The sequence below is a fragment of the Micropterus dolomieu genome, linkage group LG13 (assembly GCF_021292245.1).
Source record: "Micropterus dolomieu isolate WLL.071019.BEF.003 ecotype Adirondacks linkage group LG13, ASM2129224v1, whole genome shotgun sequence".
NCBI classification, from domain to species: domain Eukaryota; kingdom Metazoa; phylum Chordata; class Actinopteri; order Centrarchiformes; family Centrarchidae; genus Micropterus; species Micropterus dolomieu.
The window spans coordinates 16,855,648-16,876,983 of record NC_060162.1 but is presented as its reverse complement, the minus strand read 5'-3'; the positions used below and the strand labels follow the sequence as shown (position 1 = coordinate 16,876,983).

Below are 21,336 nucleotides of genomic sequence, written 5' to 3'. Positions count from 1 at the left end.
GTGTGGGTGTGGGGGGGGAGGGTAGTTCTGTGTACTTGTGTGTCCATGCATGAGTTTATGTACTTGTGTGTATGTATGTGTCTTTTTCTGGGGGCTCATGGGGGGGCGGGGGGGTTACCGCCGCTGGAGTCCAGCAGACAGTTACATTGTCCCAGTTACAGAGATGTGCTGGAAGCACTGGGTATAATGCAGACACAATGGTTAAGCTGCATGTGTGTTTCTATGTGTGTGTGTGTGTGTGTGTGTGTGTGTGTGTTTCTATGTGTGTGTGTGTGTGTGTGTGTCCATAGTTAGCATACTGCAGTCTAGACCAGGGGATCAAGTGTAATCTCTCTCCACTGATACAGCTGATGAGCTGAGGTCACACACCACTGTCCAACATCATCTCTGCATGTCACTTGTAACAATGCAGTATTAATTCATTCATAAATTAAATTAAATACACTTTTTAACCTATTTATTTTATATAACTATGAAGTATCAACAATAACTATATTACTAACTATATTCTATGGAATATGTACTGTTGTTGCCCACAAGTTAGATGTTAATCTCTGGGTTTACCATCTTCTCTTATCAGAGATAGGTGACAAATCATTAAGGATTAATGTTGAGCGGTAAATGTGACAGAACACTGATAATGCTTCAGCACAGGTAGTGACAGTATAGTTACTTCATGAAAAAAACTATACTGAACTACCACTTAATTCTCATCAAAATGTATTTTGGGGGTAAAGCACTGACAAGAGGATTGAGATCAATATCACACATTCCCCTGAGTTCTCCACAGTTTCACACACCATCCGGGCAGAGCGTATTCCTTGTGTTTTCAGATAAAAAGAAAACAATATCACCACAATTGCAGGTTTCTAAGAGAAAAGTACTAAGAAGCTAAATATTATAACGAATGGTTACCCCCTGAAGGCAAAGAAACTGCATCAACATGACACTGAATGCGCAGAACAAGTAATGATTAAAGCATCACTTCTCTGGGTAGCAGACACTGTTTGGGTTATGTGACACACAGTTTTGTGCTTGACAGGGTGTGTTTAATTAGAATAGAGTGGGGAATCAATATTAGTCTACAGACAAAGATCACACTGTTTGTAAACAAACCCAAGTTGCAGGGAATTAAGTAATTTATTTTTGTTTTTTTACAATAGAATCCCTCTAACTAATTCAGCGACTACTAATTAATTTACCCCCGCTCACACACATATACGCCTACTACAACCACCACTACACAGGAACCCCATGACAGATTCAATTAAAACGACTTCATTACTCTGAGCTTTGAAACACTTCACTCTAAACAAAAGCAGATGCTTCCAAAACCTTGAAAGAAGAGAGCCAAGAATCTCTCTCTGTCCTTTCTCTAGGACAGATATTTTGTTTTTAGAACAAGAAAAAAACCAAAGTAATCCAACATGAAGACACCGTCTGTCTCAGCTGGTTGTCACACTGACGACAAGGGTGGGGGGGGGGGGGGGGCCCCAACACCTAACATCGCTGCCCTGAAAAGCACTCAAACCACACACACGAACACAACTCGGTGGCTTTGCTGTTTAAAGTAAAGCCATAATTATAACAACAGAGTCAGCTAAAACAACGTGGCAGGGAGAAGAGAAGGGAGTCCAGCACAGTATCATAACCCCAGGCAGTAACATCTTTTGGTTCCTCATAGTCTACTATTTCCCATTATCTAATGTATTAATCAGTCCCCTTTATGTGTTCTCTTCCTTTATCACTGCTGTCATATATAAAATCTTTGCAACTCTCACTCTGAAAAGTCTCATGTTATGTAATATTCTATAAACTAAACTCTACACAGAAGCATACCATATACACACACAAAATATACTGTAGGTGTCATTTTGTCCTAGGAATAAGGTCGGATATTAAGTTTCAAGCATGAAGCCAGAATTAGACCGAAGTAAAACTGATCCTGAAAGCTCTACTGTACCTTTCACACACTTTCTCTCCCTCTCATACACAAACACACACACACACATGCATGCGCACACACACATACACATTTTTTTTTTGTATTTTTCTTCCAAACCCCTCTCCTCCTTCATCGTGTCCCTCTATCTCTCTCCATGCGGTGATTTCACAGAGTCCATCTGACACCCAAGTACTGTACAGCATCTATGATATCATCAGTCTGCCAGCCAGCAGACATTACCGGCTGCCGGGACAGGAGAGGAGCCAACAGTGAGTGCACCTCCCACGAACATACACATACACACACGTGCATGGACAAATGCGCCAAATATAAGGAAACTTGGATAGTAGATGAAATCGGAGCACACATATGCCTGCTAAAGACATATCATGTGGTGAAAGGACTTTGTTACACACCAGGAAGCCCGGGGTCTCTTACTGTATAACAACACATGCAAACTAACTGAAACACGCATAGATAGATGCTCACTCACCTGCACCTGCATGAAAGATCCCCGGTAGAAGCAGCATGCTGCAGCCGACAGGGCACTCCACAGACTACACCTCTCCGTCATGGTGGGTGCACACCTTCCTCTGCTACCTTTGCTCAAACCTTTTCCCTCGCTCCTTTCTCCTTTTCCTCTACTTCACCTCTCCCTATTCTTCTCTCCCCCGTCTCCTGTCCTCTTCTTTCTCTCCACCCCACCCAGAGTGTCCGATCTAAACCCCAGCCCCTGGGCTAAGCCTGTCCCACCCCTGCCAGCCTCCTTGCCTGCCTGCCTGCCTAACAGCCCCTCAACATAGTGCCACCACTACAAAACCAGGCTACAAGCTAAACAGCTAACACCACAGCTACAGCTTACAAGCAGCTGCTGGTAACCACATCAGCTATTAGCTACGAGTGAGCCGCTAACAGCTGGTACTGATAACAGCTAGTGATATTACAGCTCCTGACATCTCCACTGCTTCTGCCCTGCACCGGCTTCTGTCGCTTCTGCTCTCGCTTCTCTCCCTCTCACTGCACTTGCAGCACTTCACGCGGCTGCTAGGGATTACCTCATTGCTTGGTGATGAAAGGAGTGTGGGTGGGGGGAGGGCAGACCAGAGGGAGAGGGAGGGAGAGGGAGGGAGAGGGGGAGAGGGAGAGAGAGAGAGAGAGAGGGTGGGTGGGTGGGTGGGAAGGATGGATGGAGCGAGGGAGGGGGGTTGAATGCTAGCAGGCACAAGCAGAGAGAAGACAGAAGTGCTATCGAAAACCCCACCCACCCTCCTGACGACCCCTGCTCCAGTGCTAAGACAAAGCTGACACAGGGTTGGGGGTGATGGAGGGAGTAAAAAAATGCAGAAAGTGAGAAAAGATGGGAGAAAAGATAATTAAAAGATGAGATGATGAATGACTAAGATGCGGGTAGAAGGAGAGAAAGGAGGAGGAGTGCAGCTTCCCAAAGGAATCTGAGCTTTCTTTTGCCATGAAAAGAACCCAACAGGGCTGCCCCCCACCACACACACACACACACACACACACACGTGCTTGAATGCAAATTTATACCTTTTATTCCACCTGCATGTAGACACACACACCACTATATAGTACTCAAGATAGCAGGAGCTACAGAGCTTTTGGTTTGTGTGGGGAAATAGAAATTTTATCCTTCTGTGTGTGTGTGTGTGTGTGTGTGTGTGTGTGTGTGTGTGTGTGTGTGCAGAATATAATGATGTGTTTCTAAAAAGCAACGCAGACTGCAGCTAGACAGCTCATTATAAACTGAAACACACGGGCAGGTGTTTCAAGGATAACACCGTGTGATTTTCACTGGCCCATTTCACACACAGACACACACACAAACACACATACCAACGGGGAGATGTCAGGAGGGGTGGGGCTCTGTCTCCAGAGGCCTGAGTGAGTGACATCATTGAGGACGCTTCACCATGGCAACACTGCGAGAGCCTTGACAGCATCCAAAATTCTGACACTGCATTTAGTTGGGTCTGCACCACTGCAGGGACACGTAACGTAAGAGTGAACGACATATCCAGAGAAATATGCAACATGTTCCTTCTTTTTCTCTTACTCTCCTTTGTTAACTTTGTCTTTGAGGTCATCTCAGTGCCACACAAACACACAAGCAGCATCAGATGATGCCAGTAATCACTCTACTAATCTGCTTCTTGAATGCATGCTAGTGGGTCAGAGAAAAGGCCGACAGATAAGGAGCTACAAGACACAGGATGGATTCATTAACTGCAGCGTCTCCTCTTAATGTAATCTCAAACCATCCAGTGCTGGATTAGACTGATTACACAGTGGGGACACAAATAATCTCATAAGAGGGGCCCTGCGCTCTCCTTCTCTCAATCCTCTGTAATACCATGCCAAAACAATCGCAACATAAAGAATGTTATATCTGGCCACTGCGCCACACACAAGCAACTCCAAAACGCATGCTGTGGGAAAAGCACATGCGACAATATGATGGATGCATAGATTAAAACAAAGATGGTCCGCTATAGCTATGAGTTTAGCATTAAAATAGTAATGTTAGGCGAGTAATTCCCACTCAGACAGGTCATACTGAAAATGTATTGCGCTGTAAGGCAAATTAGTTAAAAGCCACTCCACAAAATGATACTTTTTAAAACATATACTTTTAAACAAGTATTTAAATTTGCACAAGTGAAAGAATCCCGCTAAGAGGAGCATATATCCTGTCATTGTTTTGAAGCAAAACACATTCTGAAAGCTCTCTGGCTTGTGTTTCCACGTGTCAAACTGCATCCTCCGATGAATTAAGTTAAGTCAAACAGATATCAAATGGCTACTCTGGGGGGCTGTGACATTAAAGCAAAGCAACAGATTCACTCCAGCTGAATCACACCATGTTCTCTGACAATGCTTGACACAGAAGAAAATATATTGTGCTCTGCACTATGATATGACACTCAGGGGCGGACATTCTGGTGCAACAGTAACTTGCCCTATTTGCTTGCCTTTCCCTGGCAACTAAGAAGAACTATGTCTTGAATTGAGGTGACAATTAACTGAATTTATCAAAATGCAAATATTATGAATATCTTACAGACCTAAGTATAGTCAATTCCCATTTTCCAACTGTCTGAACATAATGTAAAAAAACCCAAAACAACTAAGCCCAAGTAGCTAACCAGTCTACAGTTGAGTCCACAAGTCCAGATTTTTATATGGTTATACTGTAATTCATTGAGGCATACATATCAGTCAACATAACAAAGTAAAGACATCATGCACCAATGTGTTAAAAACTATTATTGTTACATATTTCATTATGGAGATAAATGTGGCAATTTATCGTAATACACAGTTCAGGGTATATCATCAAGCTTCAGCTTTCACTGCTCCATCTCATTTAGGATGATTTAATGGAATAGACTCTCCACAGACACAGGTTGAATGAAAAATGGTTGTATTTTGTGCCTTTGGGAAGACTAAAGAGTGTCTCATTCTTACTTTAATGTCTTGCACACTTCATTACTCTGAGTCATCTTTCTTGTTATTTTTCTTTCCTTGCCTCATCCTTACTTTGTTTGCACTATTGCTTCCTTTTAAATCATTTTATCTATCCTACTTTCATTCTCTGCACAAGTGCCTCTGTCAGAAAATGTGCATAGAGGTACTCGCTCCTCCATTTCCTTCACTTTCTTTGTCTCTTTCTCTCCATTACTCTTACTGTTATACATCCATTGAACATTTCCTTGCACTTTTCAGCATTTCCCTCATTTCCCTCTCCCCTCACTCCCCTTATGCTCTATCAAATCCAACCTTTCTCCAACTCTTCTTATTGCAATGCTCCTCCCATCATCTCTCCCTCCTTATCCTCTCACCAGCAGCCTAACCTCCTTCTTCCATCATCCTCCATTCTCAAATCCCTGTCTTTCCCTCTTTTCTCTCCTCTGTCCTTCCCTTCTCCTCCATGGCCATCCTTCCACACTTCTATCTCTATCTCTCCTCCCCTGCTTGGAGGCGGTCTTCAGTTAAATATTAATTAGTGAGCCCCATCCCGCAGGCTGATAGGGAGCACAATGGAGAATCCCTGCATGTGCCTGCAAGCATCCCACTAATGAAAGGAGTGTGCATGTGAGTGTGTGTGTGTGTGTGTGTGTGTGTAAGAGACAGACAGAGATAGTGAGCGTGAGAGGGGAGAGAGTACAATGTGTATATGTGCATGTGTGTGAGAGATGAAAAGAGACACACAGAGGAAGATTATACACACATATCTTTATGTGTGTCCATATGTGCACACGTGCGTGTCTAAAAACAAAGGCCAGGCTCCGTTGGGGGTTAGGAGGGTACAGCTAATGATCTGTGTGTCTGATTGTCATCAGTGTGTTTTCACAGGGTGGACCCCATTCACCGAGTGGTTAATCCGTATCGAACCACTAGATATGTGTTTCAAAGCCTGTTTGAAACATCATCCTGCAATAATGATGCAGCAAGAGAGAACGAGTCCAGCTGGAAATGCTGCAACTTTGTCCGCACAGACGTGTGAAAAAAATGTTCATTTAGGTGTGAAATAGCGCAATTAAAAATCAGCTGTCTTGCTTTAATCGCATTAAAATGACTTAGCCTTACACCAAATGTGTTGCTGTAGCAACTAGACACATCTTTAGCGTGAATAAAGCGGTGTGTAACACTGTCTTAGAGAGATCAATGTGTCATTATTTTCTGCCTCGTGTGCTGCTTAGTGGCACGAGCATGCTGACCTTGAAGAGGGTGGACAAAATAACAGAACGAAGTAACAGTAAAAATCAGAGCTTTTTTTCTGAGATTCTTAGAGGTGTTGATTCAACTCAATGTTGATTGCTAATGCAGTTTTTCCACTTTTTACATGTAGTATTTGGATACTGTTTTCTTTACCAAATCACATATGTTTTCAGAGTTTTATGACTGGAGCACCAGGAGTTCAGACAGCAACCTCTGTTCTGTAAATCATCATTACAAAGCAGCTAGACGAATCATTTGAAGTTGAAAACCAATTAGCAAAGTGTGCCTGCTGAATGCTGTCAGCATTCTTAGGGATGGCAATGTCAATCTGTCTGTACCACGACTTTGGTCCAGACTGAATTATCTCAACAACTAGGCCTATTGAATATATGTGGTAAATGTGGCACAGATAACAAGAGGTCCAACCTACTACCATGAGGTTGACATGCTAATTAGCAAATGTTAGCATGCTAACATGCTCAAAACAAAGAGGGAAAAAAAAAAAAGCATTACCTGCAAGCATTGCAATTATTGGCTTTAATTGCTGGTGTGTCCACGGCAAACAGTGAAAAAGTATGTGCAATGGAAAACTCTATCATGACACTCTGAACATTGTAGGTTTCAACAAACTGGTATCCGCATTACATTTTAAGGCATTTCTGTTATTTTGTCCATGTCCTGAGAGTCAAATCCAAGCCAAATTTTACAAACGACTATATGCCATAAAAATATGTTGTGCATATCTGAGCCCTTTTCTCTTTGATGACCTAAATAGACTGATTTATGCAATAATCCGAGATGTAAATGCCCTTTCAGTAAACACAGTGTTTGTTCAGTCTCAGTCTAAGTGTGAGCTTGTTTTCAAATAGTGTGTATGACGTGTATGTGTGCACCTACTTGCTATAAAATACAAGGCTTTGTCAGTCTGTCTGCACAGCAAAGGAACAGAAACTGAAGACTTTTCAGGGGTGTTTTACCGTGGGCCTGCCCTGACAGTTTACACCCCCCTCATTTACAGAGGCGCCACATTAATTCAATCTACTGTATTAAGTCACACGCACATACACGTGCATGTACCCACAGGGCTCTGCCTTCATTTAATCAGGCGGCACACAGACACATACAGATTTTGGAAATTCAAACCATTCGCATAATCAAACACCAGTAACACACAGATATACAGCTGAGCCTGTTCTCACACACACACACACACACACACACTGATTTTTTTTTAGAGCACCAGTGTGAATCTATTGCCAGACAAATGTTAATAAACATCATATGAACCAACCCCCCCTGCCCCTCCTTTCAAAGTAGCTCCAAGCCACTAAATAGGACAGGAGACAAAGCAGGGCTGGGCTGCAGGCAAAGACAAGCGCAAGCAATCAAAGCGCAAGTAGCCACACACATACACACTATTTGAAAACATGCTCACACTCAGACTAAGACTAAACTAACCAACTGCTTTTTAAATCTTTGACTAAAAGTCACAAAACAAAAACAGAAGATATTGCTTGACCACCCATACCCCCACATGAAAAATGAATGATGATGGATTTTTTATGATAAAGCCTAAATGATGAATAACTTGCCCTGAATGCATCAGGAGCTTTTCTTAGCAATTGCTTATTTTCTTTGGGCATATTAAGATCAGATTGGTTTGTCTGTCTTTCTCGCTGTCAAACTCATTTCCAATTGATGTATGTGTGATACTGTCTATGTGTAAGTGAGAAAATGCACATATGACAAACCAGGGGAGAAAGTCACAGGCCTGGTCTTTCCAACTATAACAGGGAACACTGAGGCCAGCTCCTGATTTAAACATCAGCTGTCATAAATGTTTCAGAGAAATTGAAGGAGATGGAGGTAGTACTGGCAGCTTTCAGGGAGTGGGTGGGGCGGTGCGTGGTGGCGGGAGGGGCTGTTGTGGAGTGTGAGAGTGAGAAAAGGAAAGATGAAACTAATTTGGGTGGCAAAACATGCATTTGAAAAAAGTAGGCGAGTTGGGATTTAAAGCAGAAAACAGTGACACTGCTTCTCTTCTTGATCTTTAAAATCTGAATGGTGTGCTTGGTGTGTGTTTATCCAATATTACATGTTACAATATTACAAATATAATGAAAATTCATGTTACAAGCACTCTGCAAGTCACCACCCTCTGGCCCCATTTCCTGCCACCTCTCAAATGTTCACCAAATGAAGGCCCCAATCCCAGCTGACATAGGTGAAAGGTGGGGTACACCCTGGACAGGTCGCCAGTCCATCGCATGGCCACACATAGAGAAACAACCAGTCACACCTAAGGACAATTAGGAGTCACTAATTAACCTAGCCTGTATGTCTTATGATGGTGGGAGGAAGCCGGAACACCCAGAGAGAACCAACGCAGACACTCCTAACAGACAGGCCTGGAACGACCAAGGTTCAAACCCACGACCTCCTTGCTGTGAGGTGACAGTGCTAACCACTGCATCACCATGCCACCCCACCCTATGTAATGCTGCTAAATTATAAGATCAGTAATTGTAGGACTCTCAAATTGACTAGCACTGCCCAGTATCACAGTGGGTCACCTAAACTGAAATAAAGACCACATCACTAACATTATACAAATTAATACACTTTTAAGAGTAGAGGCACTATTAAACCAGTTGTTCAGGCCTTCATCTACTAAGTAAATTAATGACAAGACAAGATGTGAGAGGATATGGGTGGCTTAATGCCGCTACACTAATACTAAACAGCTCAATGTAATGTTCTGATGCACTTAAAGTTTTGTTTACACAGCAGTAAAACAAGCCTATATTCTCAATTATGAGACACTGATGCAAAAACAACATTAAGATCCTAACAAGGGAAGCAGTGTAGTGGGATTTAACTGCAGTCAATTTGTTGTGGTCAGAGGAAGTTGGATATATTTGTTTTACAACCGGAGTACAGGTCAGGGTCACAGGAGAAGGCTTTTACCACTCCGCCTGTGATGTATAATCAATAGAAAAACAGATCCCAAGAGCTCAACAGTTCATTTCAGTCTTTCCTTCCCTCTCTTCTTCCTTACTTTAAAGTCCAATATCTGTATCAATGTGTATTTGTAGTCTACAAGATGCACGAATCCCCGTCATCTATCTCCAAGGTCATGAAACGGCTTCACATGCTCTCTGGTCTCTAAGTTCACAACTCCAGCGTATGGCCCCACCTACTGGCTGCAGCACAGACTGCTTGCTAGGTGCACACTGCTGACATTAGCACTGCTTCACTCCAAATTCAATTAGCTAAATGGCAGACCAAATTAGGCTAAATGCAGAGTGAGCCTGCTGAAATGAGCATAACTGTTGAAGACTAGGGGCTAATAATCAGCCACAATTACATCTGAGCGCTCACAATAAAAAATCTAATTCAATAATGTGGGAGGGAGCAGGGAGGAGGAAATTCAAACTGAGATGCTTATGCAGGCGGAAAACTACAACTCATATCTAATGGCATCTCAGGCATTACATGTATGTCACTGAGAAAAAAGTGAAACTTTGTATACTAGGAAAAGCTGATGTTTTGTCAGATTCTGTCTCTCCATTCTCTACAAGCAACCTAACAGTGTTCTCACATTCATCATTAATACCAGTGGGAATACAAGTGGCATAATCTAGCACCGGTACGGTTAATGTATGGACATTTTGCATAAGCAGCACAAAAAGTTTTTACAATCTAGTAAAAGTAAAAATGAATATATTTTTAATACTGAAACTTATGGCATTACTTTTTTAAAAAGACAATATGGTTGGATGTGACATTTAACCTCCAGCAATTGGATGTGTAGAAAGACTGACAATAAGTATAAATAGTAATTGTGTCTGTCAGTATGAAGCACTAATCATTTTAGCCACACACACACACACACACACACACACACACACACACACACACACACACACAGACATACAGACACACAGACACACACACAAGAGCACATTCATCTGTACAATCATACCACACATTCAAGGACACAGACCCAGACAGAAGAGGACAGGACTAGGGCACAGACACACATACACTGGGACAGAGCAGACTTACCTCAACATATTCTCCCTGGTTCTGCACTGGCTTCATGTAGCTGAAGAAACAGAAAAAGGCAAAAAAAAATAAAGAAGATTAAAGAGGGGAGATGTTAGCCATTGTAATAACAGGAATAGGGCTGTAAACTCTGTTGAAATTGTGTGTACATATCGACACATATGTGCACATGCTGGTGCTTTTGTGTTTGATCTGGTCTTGTAACAGGTGCAGTGAATGTTACTGCAGGCAAAAAACATGCCTGTATTCCCATGACTCACTTCCGCAGCGGCCTCTCCACTGAGTAAAATGCTGGTGCAATCTAGCTTCGTGGAAAATAGACAGATAACAAATCCCGCTGACCGTCTTAGGTTGCTGAATATGAAGCTGGCCTCTCAAATCTCTCGGGCGCAATAACTCACACTTTTACACCCATGATGGATCTGGATCATGTGTCAAACCCCCCGCTGTGCCGCAGTCTAGGAAGCCATACTGCGGATACTGCTGTGTAGCTTTGTGATATGGAGCGAGCGCAAGCTAAAGGGGCAATTACACTCGCAGACACGTTTTAAGATCAATCAGCGTAACTCCCAATTTTATGATGGGTCTCATAGGGCCCAGAGTAAAGCCGTGTTACACATGACCACAAAGAGGCCAGATCAAAGGGTCCCATCATGGCAGTGGGCTTGGGAATGTTAATAGGTCCCACGGCAGAGAAGCTCTACATTCCACTCCTAAGCTGCTCCTGTGTTTAAACTTTTTCAGAAATGGTTGTACAACTGTAAAGTCTTTGCCTCCGTCATTTGCACTGATAACGTCAGCATTTCTCCGGAAAAGAATGTGAGACTGAGCTTTAAATACAAAAACATACCAATCATGCACCAGGCTTTGAAAATAACATCAGACCTTGATAAGATGGCCATCAAGCACTAGTAGAGAAGAAGTCCATGTCAAGCTTACCAGTTGTGCTTCAAACACTCACTAGCATGCCTTGTGTTTATGCTTTGAAACTACAAATATGGTTTGGCAAGCAAGGCCAAGTAGCTTTAGAGATTAGAGAGAGCGATTAGAGAGAACGAGTCCAGCTGGAAATGCTGCACTCGTAGAGAAACTCGTGAACTTATTACACATAATATGTCCTCAATATTATACTCTTAATATTATAAACTTGATATTATACTTGACTTGTATTTACTAAAGATTGAAACTCTGTTTCTATTGCTGCTGCTACATCTGTCTAATCTGTACAAGCAGCACCTACAGCATGTCTGCCTAACTTGGAAGAGGGTGAGCATAAATGCCATCAGTGCTTAGATGAAGTGCTTACTCCTATTTAAGCTTTTTCAGTTTTTCCTTATGTGACTCAAGGATGTGCGGACAGAGATTGTAATATGTTGTACAAATTTTAAGCCCCAGCGAGAAACTTGTGATGCTGGGCTACATAATCAAAGTCTACTTGAATTGGCTTTGATTGGGGTCGCAATTAGTATTAGTATAGTATTTTCAATATCAATTAAACTGCTGGTTCTTGATAAATCAATTCATAATTTTGTCTTTTAAATGTCAAATACCCATTCATCAGAATATAACAGTTCTAAGTTATAAGAGCTTGTTTTATCCGACCTACAATTCACAACCGGTTCAGTTCACTGTCATATTGAAAGTATCAAATCTAAACATTTGAGATGCTGAAACCAGCAAATGTTTGCCATGACTAATACATTAATCAAGCATTAACGACTAATTGTTCCAACTAGTTAAACATAGGTTAACATGCTGGTGAGATGAGAATGCGTTGCCTCTTTTCAAGTGAGCACCCACCAAAGGAGTTGAAATGCTTTACTCCAGGAGGGACAATGAGGCTAGAGAACAAAACCCATAATTGTACCAGCTTACCAGCCTCCAAAGGCACTCTCTGAGAAATGAAATTGGTTTTCCAGAAAAGCAGGCAAACTCGGGCAAAGAAGTGAAGAGCTGCACTTTGGGCAGAATAAGAATTGGAGAGTGAAATGGACAGTAGGGTTGAGAGAAGGAACGACCTGTGATTCAGGGCTGAACAGACAGGGGAGAGAGAGTCTTTGATGTGCCCATACTGAACTTGTACAACACCATACAGCTATATTTCCCACGGTCCCTGGGCTGAACTAATGGGCTAGGGGTGCATGCTCGCAGAGGCGTGCCCGTACATGCCAGCAGGACTGCAGCCTGCACACAGGCATGCACATTCACACGCAGTGAAAATCCCACTGTAACACGATACAAGCACTCAGCTATCATGCATGGAATATTGGAGGCAGGGAGACCTTAGCATGTCATGGGAAAGCAGCAAGAAAATGCAGTCTGCTCGGCTGAGAGGAGTAGGGGGTGGGCACCTTTCAGGAGGCACATTCTCCCTCAAACTCTTCCATGAAGTATTTTTTTGATAAAACAACTACAACGTTATGAAACGCACACAATGCGCACAAGAAACGCTTGTTTATGTCGGTCTCATGTGTGTCAGAACACATCGATGCAAAATAAGAAAACATCACCACAACAGTGCGGTAGCTTTCCAGCAGCATCTGATCAATAAAAGGAATCAATGTTACTTGCTGCCTTGAAAAGGTGAAGTTATGAATCCTGTTATCTTCTCACCTCACACCCATCGCCTGAGAAAAGCCCTGTCCACAGCAAAGTCAGCACAAACTGTGAAGCGTGAACTGTCTAACTTCCCTGGCAGCTTTACACGCAGTAAAAACTGATTTGCGCCCCCTGGCATACCCACACAGCTTGAGCATATTTTTGTGGTAATTGTGTTAAACACATTACTTTAGGTATAGCCCAATGGAACATGTAATCACAAATCTGAAATAATGTAAGACTCAGATTTTGACTAATGGTGGAAGAAGTGGTGCCAATACAACAATGTAAAAATACACAAAGCCCTTCATTCAATTCTATCTGCACAGTATTTTCGGCTAATGTACATATATACTCAATGTATTAAAAATAAACGTACTGTTTCTGCAGCATATGTCACTACGAAACTGCTAATACTGATGTGCTGATGCGATGTGGAGAGATAACTACTACTACTACTTTAACTACCTGTTATACAGTTCCTTAGTGTAGTTCAATTGTTTACAACCAAGGGGTTGCCCAAAGTGTCACTAGACAAAGAGGTCTACTAATTAACTATTTATGGGGTAAGAAAGAAAAAATATTTATTTTTTAAATCTTCTATTTTTTGTAAATGTAAAAGAAATATACAAACAAATATGAAAGCCCTGAGAGATCTAAGTACTTTTCTCTCCTGTGTTTATGGCTTAAGAACAACTGAAAAAACCTTTTGCCAGGATAATCCTAAAAAAAATTTCATCTGTGATGTTCCATACTATGGAAAATCTGTGCTTAATGAAAGTACTTGAGTAAAGTGTTTCTAAAACTGACTTTTAGACAGGGACCCTTCTCAAGACCTCTTGGGACAGTTTCCCAATTTGGAAATCAGCACAGAAGAAGGAAACTGTACCTCTGCATCAAACACTTGCAATGCAAAACGTTGTGTTGAGTGTGATAGGGATCATTTGTCCTGTTCATTTAAAACTCTGTCCTGTACAAGTAATTGTACAGGACAGAGCTTTAAATGAATGGCACTCTCCTCTCCTCCCCAATCAGTAACCTTTCTTCCTTCAATGAATTTATTGTTCAAGGAAGAAAAAAAGGAAAGAATAATAAACAGTTCACAAGAAAATTTAAAAAGAATCACCTGTAAATGCTGTCAGAGTTTTGGTTTCCTTTGTCTGCTCCGTCTGTCAGCTCTCTGCTCTCTGCTTCCTCCTTTGTTTCAGATACAGGCCAGGACCCTAACCCATCATCCTCACCTGTCCGGATCCGATCATTCCCCTGACTGAGTGGAGGTGATGAAGTCTCTTCGGGGTTCAAACCTGCACCTGCCTGGGTGATTCGTTGCTTGTCACATGTCTCAGGTTGTTGTGCAGCACTTGAGCCACTAGATGGCGACACATCTTCACAGGCAGGAATGGGTCCAGAGATGGCGTTTTGTGTATTTGTTTCACCTGTAGGTTCAGGCTGGGTCTTAAGATCAGTGAGAGAGTCTTTTTTGAGCCCAGCTTTAACTCCAGCCCCGTCTCCAGCCACTCTGGACGAGGCGGCTGTCGGCCTCGGGTGCCAGCTGTCTTTGTCACCTGCTGGTCGCTGGCTTTGACTTCTGCTGATGCTGCTCTTGTCTTTACTTTTCTTACTGCTGCTGGGGCCTCCTAGAGAAGAGGGGGACATCAGAAATAAACATCAAAGCAGACAAAGACAGGTAGAGGAAAAATAAGAAAAGAAAGAGAAGTGCTATCACTTCAGTGTTGTTCATAGCTTCTGTTGCTTTACCTTTATTACTCTTGCCTCTCCTCTTCATCAGTAGCCGTGGCAGCGTACCCATGTGTGTATAGCTCTCGCTGGAGCGTACGTAACTGGCGGTGCGAGGCCGCATGGCACCCATGTCGTCCACTGTTGTCTCAGCAACTGGAGCCAGGACTGGCGTACCGCAGTCAGCGGCATCTTCAGGTGCAAATCCCGCTCCTGCTCCAGACTTCGACTGAGAGGACTTGGAGTCTGATTTCTCAGTGCTGCGGCGAAAAGAGAGGTTGGTGAGGCTCCCGAACCACTTGAAACCTTGAGAGGGGAAAAGTTTGAAAAGGGGAAGAAATGCTTACTGTGTGGTTACAACTATATGATGTTGGTCCAGTATAAAACTGCTGAATTGTATCGCTTTTATTAGTGTTTTTATACTGCCAACTAATCCTCAGAGAACCTCTCAATTAGAGATTAGATTATTTGAATAATATGTTAGTTAAATGAGACATTTGTAAAAGAGTTGTTGTTATGTTTAAGGAGGAAACTAAAAGTGTGAGGAACTAAAGAGTACAGGGTTAAGTACATTTGGATTGTAACATGGAAAGAAGAGAACAAACCCAACTCCGCTGTTCCCTCATCTTTCCATAGCTTTGTAGTGTCTTTAAGCTTATTGTTTTGGTTTTCCAACTCTTCACTTCAAAGTTAGCAACTAGCTGTGCAACATATTGGAAGGCTTTGTAGGCAAAAAAGATGATAGTTTTCATTCGTTGGCATAGGCTAAAACTAGAGCTAAAAGGTGAATGTTGGATTTATCAAATGGACAGAAACATGACTTAGCAACTTTTTAAGTTCATTTTTCAGATGTTGTGTTTTCAACTTTTCTGCTGCCCCCAAGTGGCAAACAAATCAATGAATGCAGCTTTAATAAACAAGTCCCTTTCTTTCGGTCCAGCTGTTACAGTAAAATGGCCTTTTGTAGAGCTATTGTACTGATTGTGTTGCTCTACAGATGTAGAAGCAGTCAACCATTTGAAGCTATGAAATGAAAGTTATGGTATATGTGCATGTGTGTGTGTGTGTGTGTGTGTGTGGATGTGTGTGTGTGGGTGGGTGCATCTGGTCCTGCTTGGTTGTTTCTGTGTCAACACCGGAAGGCATTCAGCTATTTTGCTATTTATGAAAAAGACCTGCTTTTACAAAACCTATACTGGATATAATTAAAATCATATTTTATTATGAATTGTATATATTTTAATAATTGACGGAACTGCAAAACAGCAAAACAGGTCATGCAAGTTGATTTTGTTATGCAAGTCATCCTTGTCACAAAAATATAGCAAAACTAACGGTGGCTGACAGCATTGGTTAACCTAACTGCTCACACCCCAGATGACTATATGCAGAAACACATGAACGTGAAAGTGCAGCTGCTCCACACACACACACAGTACTCACTCAGTTTCCGTATGCTCATGTTGTGGCTGCAGTGTGCGTATAAGATCAGCTGCAGGTGGGTGACAGATGGATCATCTGAGAGGAGACAAAGTAAAACAGAAAAGCGGAGCCAGATAGGGAGGATCAGTTCTTGTTATGGAGGGCAAACCTTGAACCACAGTTCCTCTCTGTGGGTGAGATACTGCAAACGCTTATTCACGTGTGAGGGAGACTAAACTGAGATATGAGAGGCAGCAGCAGGGGCAGGGCAGCCCGTGACACTTCCTGTGTAAAGCTAAAAAGGACCAATGGTAAGAGGAAATGAAAAGATGATTTGAGATGACATGGGTTAAAAAAGGGTAAGATAAAAAATAGGAATATATGAGGGTGGCCTCTGGCCAAAAGTGTTGATATGATAGATAGAGTTGCCATGGAAAGTTGGAGGGGTGTAAAGTGTTAAAAACACAAGTGCTGATAGGTGACTTTGATCTTGTTGAAATAAACAGCTGGTTATAAACTCATCTAGAGGTAATAACTCACCTTTGACACTGATTATTTATTTCAAACCAGGAGTCCTTTAATCTTCCCAACACAGTTTCTATACATAGTTAATGTTTGAGGGTAGAGAATCTTAATCTCTCAAAATGCTGCTGCACCCTAATGCATTATTAAGATAATTCTAATGTGCATCTAATTTTTAAGGAGAAAAGAATAACAACATGCCTGATTCAGTGAAATTAATGAAAGAAAAAATATTTATGTAGTGATTGGGACCTGTTGTTTGTCAGCATGTCTCGGTTCAGTGCAAAGCATCCTTCAGTGCACCCACAAAAGGGGAAAGCTCTATGTTAAGGAGTGAAGCATTTGATGATAGAGATTTACATAAGGGGTTTTTTGGTGACCGTACTTACCAGAAAAATGACTGTTTTGCTGAGAGGTCGCTTTGTCTTGCGAAGAATGGCCCATTTACGAATAAAGGCAGAATGGCAAGACTTTAAAACCAGAAACCAAGGTTAACATCCTGTCTCCAGAGAGCCTTCAATGATGGATTTTCTTTTACTGTAACCCTGACCACAATCTGTCCATAACCTTATCCAATGAAACCACAATTTATTTTGAACAATGGTGCCCTACAAAAAGATAAGAAACTCACTGGTGTCTTGGTGTCATTTGTTTGTTTGTTTGTTTGTTGTTTGTTCCTTAATCGTTTTACAGCATTTCTCTTATTTATCATTTAAACATAATAACAAACAGGAACAAACTCCACAAATGCAAAATACAAACGCAAAATACAGCATATCATTGCATTTTTTCCTTTTTTACGTATGTGTTAATTTATTTCTTTTTTTTAAAACATGCATAATACAGTAAAACTTAATGTGTTCAAATATCAGGTCAGGGAGATAAGCTAATATGCTCCTACTGTAACACAGAGATGAGTAATAGTCACTGTAATATATAGTGTATGGACCTACTTCTCATGTAGTGTTTAGCATGAGCAATAGGTCTATGGGTTTTCACTTCCTGTTGACTTTTGGGCGTGCAGCTTGTGCAAAGTCGCTTTTCGTCTTCCTGTGAACACTGTACCACACCAGTATATTTAGTCTGTGAACTGAGAAGGCATAGAACAGAGTAAAAAACATACAAAGCAAAATGAAAACTCCAGTACATATGAAACATTCAGAAACAGTACCTATTTTAAAGGTAATATCAACAGCTGAAACCATACGCACTATTATTATTTTAACATATTCATCATCCTGCAACTTTAAAGAGCAACATGCCCTGATGATAATATTTCAGACTTCATCAGTTCACCATCACATTGTCTGGTTTTATTTTGTCAACAAGACTAAAAACATTTTTACCTTCTTAATTCAGGGACAAAAGGCTCTTTGAATGTACACATAAATTATGACATTTCAGCGTCTCAGAAAGGGTCACTGTGCTCAGTTAGAAACAGTTACACAGAGATCCCTCCCTAATCTGCTGTTAGCCATCCTCTGGATGCCACCAAAGGTCCCTGACAAAACAGAACTACAGCCAACCTACTGTGTTTTACTCTATATGTACTTCACCACAGATAACTGTAGACAGATGCCTGCTTGGTCTGGAAAATTGCTGTTAAATTGGCCTTGCACATTTCCAATTAAAAGTCACTAAGACTCATGAAGACTAATTACCAGGCTAATGGTCCGTTTCATCCAATCATACATGTAACAATTTTTTTTTGTCTTAAAAAGTGTGTTTTTGTGATGCCATATTTTTCTGTGAACCATTGAGTGGCTGGTGCCTCCAGGTAATGCCCATGTCCACCTGAACAGGTTATTTTTAGGGAGTAAGGTCCAAGTAGAACATCTAGTCCTTTTGGTGCAGCCTATGGACTGAACCAACTGAACATGATGATGCTAATCACTTCTCTGTAATCCAACAGTATGGAGGTAGATTGGGAAAAGTGAGAAATATGATATAGTGTGGTAAACACACACACATACACACACACACGTGTGAGCTCACGCACACCCTGAAGTACTGAAGTAGTGCGTTAGACTTTTATTTTGTGTCCCAAACAGGTTTTCCACAGAAGCAATTTGCTGGAGTGAATGACTGTGTGTGTGTGTGTGTGTGTGTTGCTTTAATTTCACCTTGATGAAAAACAAGCTTTCAATAATTCAGCTCTCCGCCACCTCATACGATGACAGCTCACTTTGACCTGAGGCCGCGATGATACACACCGCCCTGTGAGAGAGACGCACAAAACTGAAACCTTTTTTAGACAAAAACACACAGGAAATGCTGTGCTCCTTCATGAGGTCCCTCACACCTTTCATTTTATTTAATTTCCAAAATAACATACCACAAGTATTCTGTACATTTATCACACATCCTAAAGACAGCAAACATAGCACATATTTTATGTACTTGTTTTTCTACCTACTTAAAGTGTATGTACATTTGTGTTCTTCAGAAACACAATATAAAAGCTTACTGGGCAAAGTCGTGTACTGATAGTTATATAGTCCTTATTGGATAATAGTCATAAATCTTTTCATTGCTTCCTTGTTATTCAGGGTTGTTTATGAGTGTGATGTTGCTGTATGCTGCCAGAAATTAATGAACTGATAAGTAGGTAATATGTATCTAATTGACTGTAACCATCATCCTCTGTTTTTTTTATAGCATTGTCAGCATTTAATGCTTTTCTCTTATTACACTTTCCTCTGGAAAAGCACCTACACATCACTTGAATGAATTACCCTGAACTGTTACTACTTGAATGTAAATTTTAAACTCAATTCTGGATGACTTTTACAGTGCATGTGCAGCACATGACCTGAGTCATTCTGCTATACATTTGCAAAATCATTTATCCTGACTTCACTGCAACAACAACTGAATAAGTATCTACTGCTATTTGAATGTGATTGTGACCTTTAATGTGATGCTGTTGTCAACCTTCTTGTGGATGATCAATGACAGCTGCTCTCTCTTTGATTTACTGAGGAGACTCTGAAAGCTGCTGCAGTGGTGGAATACAACAACGTAAAAATACTCCATTAAAACTTAAAGTCCTGCAGTCCAACATAACATTATCAGCAAAATATAGGTAAAGTACAGTTTTTATTAGATTATTAAGTAATTATTACTGATGCATAAATGTGTGAGAAGCATTTTAATGTTGTAGCTAGCTGAAGCTTTAACTTTATATAATACTGTTGGGTTGTTTAATCTATACAAATGTGTTACCATGAATAATCTGCAGTAATCATATGATTTGTAGCTGTCAAATACATGAGGAATGACGACCTTAAAAAAAAACACAATAGACAAAGTGGGTTTGACAAACACATGAAAGCCACAGCTGCTATATAACAGAACACTGTATATTTGATATAAAAACATCCTATTTCATCAATCAATGCTACTCATTTCAACACATCACTACAGTTAATACAACATACATACAATGTAAAGTATGTTTTCTATGCTGAAAGGTGTAGATTAATTGAGTTTGTTCATTAGGTTTATTGCACAAGGTATAAATGTCTAACAGATCTCTTTGTTTGCCAGAGGTACTCTGTATCGTCACCCTGAAGGGAGCAGCTCAGACTCAGTATGAAGGGGGTGTTTGTTTACTGTCACCACTGAAAGCATCAACACTCTAAATTCTGTGGGCTGTCAGGATTGTCTCTATGTCTCCCTCTTCCTTTGTGTCATGGTATCTGTTTTTATTTTCAAGCGTTCCACCTGCCAATTAATATTGTATACTGTCCAATAAAGAGGAATGCTGGAAAAATACAACAATTGTAAACTGAAACGACGGCGGGTGGAAAAGGTCAAGACGACTATGTTTCAGATTGTGTCGTCAGGTTTTGACATTTTGTGTTGATGTGATTTGTCACACATAAGGGAGGCAGGGAGCTGAGTTATCGAAGCCTTGTTTGTCATCAAGGTGAAATTAAAGCAGCAAATACACACAAGCACACATTCATCCTGGCATATACACAGATACATCATTTGCTGTACTTGTGAGGACCTTAAATAAAAAATTATTACATGAGGTTTGGAGTGAAATGCTTTAGCTATCATGCGTGGCATCTTATTGTCTACCATTGACATATATTATCTATTCTTCATTAAGAATTTTTTATGTTTTCCGTTGAGGGCTTTACTGTGATTAATGTACTGGTTATATAAAGAGAAAATTTCTCCCGTATCTACTCAGAAATGGTTTGCAGGGCATCCAGGTTTGCTGTAAGGTAAGGGCTCTAAACTGCACATTGTGATCTTATTGTTGATTTAATTTGCCACCTATTGGCTGATAT

The 21,336-nt window shown here is 41.1% G+C and overlaps 1 protein-coding gene and 1 long non-coding RNA gene across 4 annotated transcripts in view; one reads left to right on the top strand and one right to left on the bottom strand.

Annotated features, from left to right (window-relative positions):
• Positions 1 to 16,651, bottom strand: part of sh2d3ca (SH2 domain containing 3Ca) — a 52,992-nt gene extending 36,341 nt beyond the window's left edge. For 2 of the 3 annotated variants that reach the window (XM_046067533.1, XM_046067534.1), the window contains exons 1-4: positions 16,532 to 16,651; positions 15,110 to 15,394; positions 14,478 to 14,988; positions 10,754 to 10,793 (exon numbers count right to left, since the gene is read on the bottom strand). In XM_046067533.1, the coding sequence (XP_045923489.1) occupies positions 10,754 to 10,793; positions 14,478 to 14,988; positions 15,110 to 15,394; positions 16,532 to 16,550 (855 nt within the window). In that variant the 5' untranslated portion in view covers positions 16,551 to 16,651. Of the gene's footprint in view, positions 1 to 2,438; positions 2,547 to 10,753; positions 10,794 to 14,477; positions 14,989 to 15,109; positions 15,395 to 16,531 lie in introns of those variants that run through there. The other variant, XM_046067535.1, reaches the window with a different exon arrangement.
• Positions 14,741 to 21,071, top strand: LOC123982135. Its single transcript, XR_006827909.1, has 4 exons — positions 14,741 to 15,038; positions 15,141 to 15,365; positions 20,018 to 20,117; positions 20,582 to 21,071. It is a non-coding gene; the product is annotated as an uncharacterized LOC123982135 (long non-coding RNA).
• Positions 21,072 to 21,336: the final 265 nt, after the last annotated feature.